Source organism: Spinacia oleracea, chromosome 4 (assembly GCF_020520425.1).
Source record: "Spinacia oleracea cultivar Varoflay chromosome 4, BTI_SOV_V1, whole genome shotgun sequence".
Lineage (NCBI taxonomy): Eukaryota > Viridiplantae > Streptophyta > Magnoliopsida > Caryophyllales > Amaranthaceae > Spinacia > Spinacia oleracea.
The window spans coordinates 156913024-156923609 of NC_079490.1; the positions used below are offsets into that span (position 1 = coordinate 156913024).

Consider the following 10586-nt stretch of genomic DNA (forward strand, 5'->3'; position numbering starts at 1 on the left):
GTAAAGTCAACACCGGAAAAAAAGTCAACTATCGGAATCCGACAAAGGTGGTCTCTCGCAAAATATTTATAAATCGAATTCTTATTGCAATTTATTTTTTAAAAAAGTGATTGTTTCTGACAAATTTGCCTTAAATTGAATCTTAAAAAATAGAATGGTTTTAAGGTGAAAAAAACACTCATAATCTAATTTTCGGATGTCTTTATTACATTAGTAGCCTCAAAAAAGTAGTCCCTTAAATAAAAATAAAAAGGAGTAGGTAAAATACACAACAAATTCAGCCTTATTTTAAGATTAACCCGTGAGTTGGATTTAATAAGTTTTGGATTCCGGTTTTCAGATACACTTTTTCTAGAGAGAGAGTGTGTGTCTTCTTCTGTCTCTATGTGTGTCTTTTAGAGAGAGAAACCGTGTTGCAAAGCCAAGGATCTCAAATCTCAAACCCATCAACAACATACCAACTACAATTTCTCAAAGGTATTATTTTTATTTCAAATCTTAATTATTTTTAATTTTACTTAATACCCATATCCAGATTTCTATTTTTTGCAACATTTTTTCATTGGATCTGCTTCATTTTCAACGGTCATTTTCTGGGTCTGATTCTTTTGTTCAGAATTTCCCATTTTTAGCTGATTTTTTTTTGAGATATGTAGCTCATTTGATCTCGAATTTTCTTAGAATTTTCTCACTTGATTTTGTTGACTTTCTATAAACATCTGCATTTTTTTGTTAACTTTTAATTTATTTTTGTTGTAGGTATTCCGCTAAAGCTTGAATAGTTTGGCGTATCTCTAAGAAGTGGTTGGCAGTTCAGCTACTGGTGAGTAACTTTTTTTTATTTTATATATATATATTTTGGGATTTTAAGTTGCTTTTTGTTTGGGATTTTAATTTTCTTTAAGAATTGGTATTTTAGATTGTTTTTAAGGTTTTAATTTTGAATATGGTTATGAATTTATGAACAAAAGATTGGTTGACTGTTGAGTCAATAAGATTTGAGGGTTTATTTGAATGGTTTAGCTTGATTTTGTGCTCTAGTTTTATCTCATTTTCTAAAAAAACACCCTTTTATTGTTCTGGGTTTTTTTTGCATAAACTCATTTGTTTGATTGGGGTTTTGCTAGAGTAAAAAAGGTTGGATTTTTCTAGTTTGATTGATGTAAGTTGTGAGTTCTAATTTTAGAAAGCTCTCAAAAGTTGTCTCCTTCCATTGTTTAAGGGCATGAAAAGTTGTTTCCATTAAAAGTGCGGTATGTCGTGCTTGCTCTTCCTTCAAGTCCATGCGGGAAGCTTTTCTTTACTACAGAATCTGCTTTATTAGCTTTCCTGTTTTACCTTATCCTTGTTTTCTCCCTTTATGTTTTACCCTCTTGCTAAGCTTTCAGGTTCAAAATTCTTAATGTTATATATGTTTATTTTCAGCTGTATGTGTGAATGAAGGATTAATTTATGCAACTTCATCAAAGGAGAAATAGTTAAGAGGGGTATCTGTTAAAGGACATGTCATTCCGAAGCATAGTTCGTGATGTAAGGGACGGTTTCGGGAGCTTGTCTAGGCGGAGCTTTGAAGTGAGGCTTTCCGGTCATATCAGGGGGAAATCGCATGGTTCAGTGCACGAGTTACATGAGCCACCTATTGTTATTCAGAACAGCAAGTGGGCTAGCCTCCCTCCCGAGTTGCTTCGTGATGTTATAAAGAGATTAGAGGCTAGTGAGAGTACATGGCCAGCTCGGAAGCATGTTGTTGCCTGTGCTGCTGTTTGCAGATCCTGGAGGGATATGTGCAAAGAAATTGTTAGGTGCCCTGAGTTATCTGGAAAACTTACCTTCCCAGTTTCATTAAAGCAGGTAAGCTCAGTTTCCATGGTTGTTGAGTCTAGATTAGAGGTTTAACCACTTAGAGGCTAGTGAGAGTACTAGGTTTTTAACCACTTAGAAGCTAGTGAGAGTACTAGGTTTCCATTGGATGCAGTTCATTGCTAGTTTCCCCTTTTCTTCTAGCAGAGTAGTACCATTGAGTTTGGTCTGTAACACCTTGTTTTGTCTTTTGCAGCCTGGGCCACGCGATGGAACAATTCAGTGCTTCATTAAGCGAGATAAATCCAACTTAACTTACCACCTTTTCCTTTGTCTAAGCCCTGGTAAGCTGATTGCACCAATTGCAGTTTCTCTATTATATCTTCTTTGTCGCATAAATCTTGTTTAATCATCCTACTGGGTTTTGCAATACTTCCAATTTCTATGATTGGTTATTGTCCTCCTTTGGAATAGTATTGGTGGTGGGGGGGTGGGTATGTGGCAGACTTTTTGAGTACTTAAGTCATCTATCTCTAGTGCTGCATTCAGTGACATGTTCTTCATTGTGGCGTTCATGAAATTACCGTGTGCTTGCCTTTGCTCATTTTTTACAAATTTGCAAATCTCAGGTGTATTTTTGATGGTTTGATATGCTCTTTAGCTCCTTGTGTTGTACTTGTGTGTGTGTAGCTATTCTAATTTTCATTTTAGTTGACGATGATGATGTGTTGCATTATGTTTGTAATAACTTCAATTCATTGTTATCCTCATTTTGTTCTTTCCTTCTGTCTTCTTTTTCCAGCTTTGCTGGTTGAGAATGGGAAATTTCTTCTTTCTGCAAAGCGGACCAGGAGAACCACATGTACAGAGTACGTCATCAGTATGGATGCAGATAACATATCGAGGTCCAGTAGCACTTACATAGGAAAATTAAGGTAATGGTCCACAAGATTATATGGTCTCTTCTATAGCTGTGGTTTTCTAAAAACTTTTAATTTGATGAATTGAAAAATATATTCCCCTGTGAAAAATTAATACGGTGGAGGCTTCTTTGGCTTTGTAGATTAGTAGTGTGTGAAAATGTGTAGGCTTGCTTACACAAATAGATTGGTATTCAATCAGTATGTGTACTTAGGTGATTGGTCTCGTTTCTGCCATTTGTAGACCGTTCACTTGAGAACGTTTAAAAGCTAAGTTTCTTTGGTGCTAGATTTTCTTAGTAAATATGCTATGCTAAATACTCTCTAAAGCTTAAAGTTCAACTTAATGATGTAAACATCACTCAGTTCTTTGTAACCATTTCTGACTTAGCATCTGCCTTTCTATTGGTTTAGTGTATGGTTATATTTTTAAGAGTTTTGTCCCTTGTGCCAATTAGTAGGTACTTTCTCCTCAAGCTATTGGCCATTTCTTGGTTAGTGGTTACCATAGTGACCACATACCTGATTCTACTATGTATTCGCACTTAATCTTGGTCTCCTTGTACATGGTTTTTGGTTGTGTTTGGAGAATCAGACGAGGTGGAAAGGTATAAAAGTATATGTCACTATATTGCATTTGAGTGTCTTGCCACTTTTGTGCGTCAGGTATAAAGAATTTGAGCAAATATTCTGAGAACTACTATACTCCATTTTCTTATTCTTTGCTACTATACGACTCCATGTATACAAATAATTTTGATGGAATAATTTGATCTAACTTGATAGTGTATCCTTGTTTCAGGTCAAACTTCTTGGGAACAAAATTCATTATCTATGATACACAGCCACCTTACAATGGGTCTCAGTCATCACCTCCAGGCCGTTCAAGTAGAAGGTTCTACTCCAAGAAAGTGTCCCCAAAAGTTCCGACGGGGAGCTATAATATAGCCCAAGTGACATATGAGCTGAATGTTCTTGGCACACGGGGACCACGCAGGATGCACTGTGTGATGCAGTCGATCCCGAATGCCTCCTTAGAGCCAGGTGGCAGTGTACCAGGGCAGCCTGAGCTCCTCCCGCGGTCCCTCGAAGACTCTTTCCGCAGCATATCTTTCTCAAAATCAATCGATACCTCCACTGAGTTCAGTAGCTCCCGGTTTTCTGATATCATGGGCCCACGTGATGGAGAAGAAGAAGAAGGCAAAGAGAAGCCCTTAGTTCTTAGGAATAAGGCCCCGAGATGGCATGAACAATTGCAGTGTTGGTGTCTAAATTTCCGGGGTAGGGTTACCGTTGCTTCAGTGAAGAACTTCCAACTAATAGCTGCAACACAGCCTCCCCCAGCAGGTGCACCAACACCTTCTCAGCCGGCACCATCATCAGATCATGATAAGATCATTCTACAATTTGGAAAAGTTGGCAAGGACATGTTTACCATGGATTACCGGTACCCTCTCTCTGCGTTTCAGGCTTTTGCAATCTGTTTGAGCAGCTTTGACACTAAATTGGCATGTGAATAATACTAAGAAATCAATCGGTGGCATTTACAGCTCAAAAACAAAACCCCCCTAAAAGTCCAGAGAACATTTAGCAGGTCATTATCACATGGATTTTAACTCCTAGGGTTGATTAGCATTTGTGTGTTTCCTTTGTATAACCTTGGATCAATGGAAAAGTGCATTGAAGGGTAACAGAATCGTTGATAATGCATCTGTTTCAAGTCTCTTGTATTGTAATTCTATGTGCCTTCTCACTTGTAGATTGTTTGTCTCTGTTGTTGAATGTTGTTTTATCATCTGTTTGTAACAAATAGTGCCAGAAGAGGAACTCTAGTCATTTTTAGTTCATTTTAGTTTCTATTTATTCCCTAGCCAGATAATTGTTGTTTCTGGCTCATAAAAGATAAAGTTTCTCAGTTGATTTCTCTCCGTCATTTCTTGGTTTCATCTAATTTTCAGAATTTCAGACTTAAGATTATTAGTGTTAAGTCTTCAGAAGGTGATGCATTGCATAGTTAGTTTAACCTTTAGAAGTGAAGAAAAGTCTTGAAAAAGCGGTATTGACTTAGATTTTGACCTGATTTAAAGACTTTGTGGATTATGATTTATGAGTAAGACAAATCACAAATCACAATGTGCATGTCTAATGTATTTACCATTTGTTTATATTTGAACCACTTGATATGTTTTTGTGGTCACAATTTGAAAAATCCAAGTAGTTTGTTGTTTATTATTATAGGTAAATATTAGGTGGGAGATGTTGATTTGGTCCTCTTTCATCCCGTGTATGGAGTGACATCTTTATGCAATTTGGGTTGTTTTAAATAAGTTTGGTATACTTGACGAATTAAATAATTTATTAAAATAGCAATTTTAATACATGTTTAGTTTTCTTAATTGCAAGTGGTTTTGTGTTGATGACTTGATTAGAGAAAAGCTAAGCATGCATTTAACAACTGACATTGATGGCGGAGTGCACCTTTGAGTAGGCTTTGACCTCGTGCATCTTACCGTTCGAGTGTGTAGAATGTTTTGTCGACATAGTGTACAACTTATGTGATGCATTTGTTTAAGCAGGATATTGGGATGTCATATACGTAATTTGTCTATGTTATGTGTCTTGAATATTACATGACTTTTGAATAAATGTTTTTAAATTGTAGTTTTTTAGGCTTAAGCATACGTTAATTAAAAAAGTTTAAGCTAATATACAACTACTACTGGGTCATTACATTACAAACCCTTATAAAAATCATACTAACAAAAGGAGAACTACTTGCTTTTACAAACAAAACAATAGTCCAAATAAAGGTCGTTGCAACTTCTTTTTTTCAGATTGTATTATTCACGTTAATCATATACGAAGTAATACATTCCAAAATTGCCACCTTGACTTTTGGATATGCCTAAAGGATTCAAGTCATGGTGGCGATTCATACAATATATCTTAATTCTTTACAATATGCATGGATGGATAATCTAGGCAATTTTGGTAATTTTGGAAAAAAAACCCACTCACACCTTCAAAAAACAATGACTTACTTTTTACTAACTACAATAAAAAAAAAAACTACTTTCAACTACCCCCAATAAATATAAAGTTAATTCAAAATTGCGTGTCGGTCAAAGTGATGCAGTCACTACTAACTACAAATCTTTACAAAAACTCATAAATGAAAATAATGTGAACATAACAGAACCTTAAATGAAGAAAATTAGTAGACTTTTATGCCTCTCCCTACTTTGTGTGCTAAAAGGCCCAAACTATTTGTATAAGTGATCCATTATCCAACTAGCATAGAAAGAAGCATGTCCTATCACACGAGCCGTCATTCAGGTTGATGATATAATACCTTGAGGGTACATGTAGCCTTTTTGTACTTGTATGCCAAAAGGCCCAAACTATTTGTATAAGTGATTCATTATCCAACTAACATAGAAACACAAATTTATGCGGGCACCTAACAAATTTTTACGTACCCGAATGATCGGAATAAGCATCGCCCTAACATTTGGATTTAACCATAAAATGATAAAAGTAATTAACTCATTTCACATGTGCCAAATTTAAAAGCCACCAATCTATGTAAAGTTCTTGCGTGTACAAGGTGTACAATAAATTTATTGTGCACCAAAATAACTTTTATGAGTTTATCCAGTTTTTGCAACTTTTACCTAGTTTTTTTTGTAACTTTAATATGTTTTGGATTAACTTTTTTTTATTATTATAAAAAGAAGAGTGTTGATAGATAAACATTTTAAAGGGCTTAATAATTAATTTTATACATTATTAGTGATTTTGAAAAATAATTTTATTAAAATGAAAAAATTTATCACTAAAAAATAGATAATCTCTATTATATAAAGGAAGAAGGGAGGGTTATTTTCGTAACCACTCTTTTGGTGTCCCCTTTGAAATTGACAACAATACCCCCACGTCTTCACATTTCGTGTCCCCTTTCCCTAATTGTGTCCCCTTTGCAGCCATTGCCTAATTGACCACCAATCGAAAACCCTAAATCAAAGAAAATGAAAACGTGTAATAGGAGTGAGAAAGGAAACTGCCGGCGCCACCTTCTCTCTTCTTGCCATAATCGTGGTCGTTTCCGCCACCAAAGGTCATCATCACTCTCATTATGCCCCAGCGCCGGCTCCGGCAATCTCTGAGAACTTTTTCACTCCTGCCCCTGCCTCGATGCATGCTGGTGGAGCTTCACCGTCTCTTTCAACTGCTCTCTTTGATGGTTTATCTCTTCTACTTCTCTCTATCCTAATGAATTGAGTCGGGCCCATGCATGATACAATTACCCAAAACCTTACAATCTCCACAAATCAAAACACACTCAGAAAACACAATTACAAAGAGAGAAAAATATCTCAGAAACCTTCGAATATCTCTCTTCAAAATCACCTGATTTGTTTTCCCCAAATTTGAACTAGAAATTCTTCAAGAATTTGATTTTCTCTCTCCTAATGAATGCGCGGAAGTTGTTGCTGCGTGAGGTAGGCGAGGTGACTGATTGTCAATTCGATTTTTATTTTTCATTTCGCAGATTTTGTGATTTGAATTTGTTGCAAGTGAATTATACCAAATTTCCTATCGATCCATTCAAGAAACGAAACAATGTCGTTTTTTGTTATTTAGATGTGTTGATTTTTTTTTGAATTTGAATTTATACTTGAGTTTGTTGATTGAAATTGGGGGTGAATACATTTTTGGGGTTTAATTTGATCAAGCAGATTTGGTGTTCTGTATTATGATGTTTATTTAGTTATTGATTTAATTTTTCTGAATTTTTTGGGATTATTTTCTGATTTCTTGAATTTATGAGTTAATTGATTATTTCTGAATTTTTGAATTAATTTGTTTTTTGGTTTTTTTTTTCTTCTGAATTTTGAAATAATTTATTTTTTTCTGAATTTTTCTGAGTTTATGAGTTACTTGATTTGCAAAGAAAGCATTATAGATACATCATATTGTTTCTAAGTGTTTGGAAAATGAAATTGGATCTGGATAAAACAAATTAGCTTTATGTAAATATGAACTAATATATAAAATTTTACGCACGCATAAGCACTAGAAATAACAAAAAAGAACTACTAACGCACTTAATAATTTTATTATTATGAGATTGGCTCTTCTCTTCGGCCATTGGGCGTACACAAAATAAAAGAAACATGTTGGTTTTCTTTCTAATATTTACAGTTGCATTATAAATCTTTCTAGACATGTTGGATACTTTATCATTGTGAAATTTGACCTAGAGAAAGTTTACAACTTTTAAATGGTGCCAAATTAATAGTTTTATGACCAATAATGTTTAGGCAATTTTTGTTCAATACTACACAATCTACCACTCTCCCAGCCCTTTCTTATACTTCTAATTACTCTCTATCTAATAGCTTAGTATTCATAACTAGCTAATTCATGAGTTCTAAAGGGAATCTGGATAAAACAAATGAAATTGATCTTCCACATGAAAGACTCAATTGGAGATATTCGACCCATGTGAATAAATCTAAGTAATGAATGTTTGAACTATGTATACGCATTTACTAAGTTAAACATAAAAAAAATCTAATGAGATTCTTCACCTATATTATATGTCAAAGAATTTAGCTGGATTCAGTGTCTAATGAAATTGGATAGCTAAAGTTACATGAATAGAATTCAATTGAGAATAATTATGCAAAAGAATTTATCATGTATGATATAATATGAGGATCGCCAAAAATGTATCGTATGGCTTTAGGCATAACGAACATATACCAATCTATATTGGTCTAAGTAAAGATCAAGTAGAATGAGGTCAAGAAAACTTATGGTTCTTGAAAAGGTACATAGGATTAGTTCTTGATTCCAGGAAATGAAGATATGCTAAATATTGATGCTACACGCATAAACACTTGCAAAGGATCAAGAAAGATCCCTTTGGATTTAACCATTGGCAAGAACGAGCTATATGCATCGTGGTTTGAAATGTCAACATGGATTGGAAACCATGAGTTGTTGCGTGGGAAATTAAATATTAATTTCTATGTTCTAAGATACAACTAGAAATTCTTCCACATATACGTGAACTGTTTGGATAAGAAAATCCAAACAAAGCATCACTATAACAACCTACATAGTTGAAGTAAAAGTACTTATTACCTAAGAAGCAATTTAAAACAGAGTTGTTTACATTAAAGAGTTCTTCACTGAACTTGGGTAGATCACATGTCTGCTGACTTGATGGTTCTTCATTGCAAAATGTGTAGAACCACTCTTGAAGCAAGAAAGACTAGATCACAAAATAAACATACTCAAAAGATCTTATTATCCTATCTCGAAAGGCATTCGAATAAAGGGATATTAAGATTGGCAAAGCATGATAACTAAACCTATGAAACGAGTGAGAAACAACACTAACATTTTGGCACTGGAAATCAAGCATAGTTTTGAATTCCAATAGTTGTTTTAAACATGGGTTAGGGGCCCATGGTTGTAAAACATTGGGGTTGAACATTTATCATATATGAAATGTATTTTCATATTCCATTTAATCTTGGTTTAGTATTAAATGATGAGTCTTTTCAATTTGACAATATATTCAAGATAGACTGTCAGGACTAGTCTTGTGACTAAGAAATGTCTATCAAGTGAACTTGAATGTCAAAAGTTGAAAATGGTCCCTGGTCGGAAGTTTTCTATAAAGGTGGACGCATAGAAAACGCTAGACGTACGACTATAATGCAAGATGACTAATAGTTCTGTTTCTTGAACTATGTGGACATGGCAATGTCGCAATCATTTGAATAGATACTTACTTTATAATATTAGTATCGGACAGACCTATTAAACTTTACTGTAAGAGATGAAAATATGTCATGAGTAATTTCATTACATTATTAGAAAGTAATCCTCAATACCTGAGTGATTTGAGATTACTTGTTTGAGAACTGGTTACTTTGACGTTCTCAAGCGCCGCACCGTAAAAAGAGACTATAACGACAACGCTCGGGTAATCACCTATCAAACGAAGTCTAACCTCTAGATCACAAGATTGGGATTGTCCTCCCACAAATCGGGATGAGATGCCGAAAGTTGTACAAGGCCACTCGGAGAGCTAGAAACTGAAAAATTCATGGCCGTGCTCAGATGAATCATAGGCTATGATTATCTGTTTATTTGTTCAGTTGAACTCTGAAACCGAGAAATACCTCTAGACAAAATAAGGATGACTACTCTTACCTTATGTTCACGAGCAAGCATCAAGAGACAAAGGAATTAGGAAATGCACACTTGTCCCTAAGGATAAGTGGGAGACTGAAGGAAATAATGCCCTTGGTCCAAGTTGCATTTAATGAATTTAATCTAACCCTAATAAATGGGCTCAGTATTAATTAGCAAGTTACAAGTGAACTGAATGCCTAGCTAGAGGCCGCTTCAGTTCAAGTGGAATTAATAATATTAATCCACAACTTACTCTTGACTGAACCCGTAGGGTCACACAAATAGTACGTGAATGTATCAAGTATTTAAGTGAATATATTATTCATTAAGTACTCTATTTATGATCATTCGGAAATGACGGATCTCGGTTCCAGTAGGAGCTGAAATCGTCAAAAGGCAAAGTAAAGAATATTCAGGAAACGAAAATATGATTCATGACGGAAATATAAATATCATCCAAGTCGTAGATGTTGCCGGAAACGGAGACATGGCTCGTATCGGAAATATAAATATTGCCGGAATCGGAAATATTGCCGGAAACAGAAATATTACCGGAATCAGAAATATTGTCGGAATAGGAAATTATTTCCGGAATCGGAAATATTACCGGAAACGTAAATATTTGTTCGAAACAGAAATAGATTCTGGAAT

General features: G+C 34.8%; 1 protein-coding gene across 1 annotated transcript; it reads left to right on the forward strand.

Moving 5' to 3' along the window:
- Nucleotides 1-295: 295 nt before the first annotated feature.
- Nucleotides 296-4653, forward strand: LOC110778340 (tubby-like F-box protein 8). Its single transcript, XM_021982900.2, has 6 exons — nt 296-477; nt 760-823; nt 1426-1851; nt 2057-2144; nt 2603-2735; nt 3523-4653. Exons 3-6 carry the CDS (start codon nt 1504-1506, stop codon nt 4238-4240), a joined length of 1287 nt encoding a protein of 428 aa, XP_021838592.1. The 5' UTR covers nt 296-477; nt 760-823; nt 1426-1503; the 3' UTR covers nt 4241-4653.
- The last annotated feature ends 5933 nt before the right edge of the window (nt 4654-10586 follow it).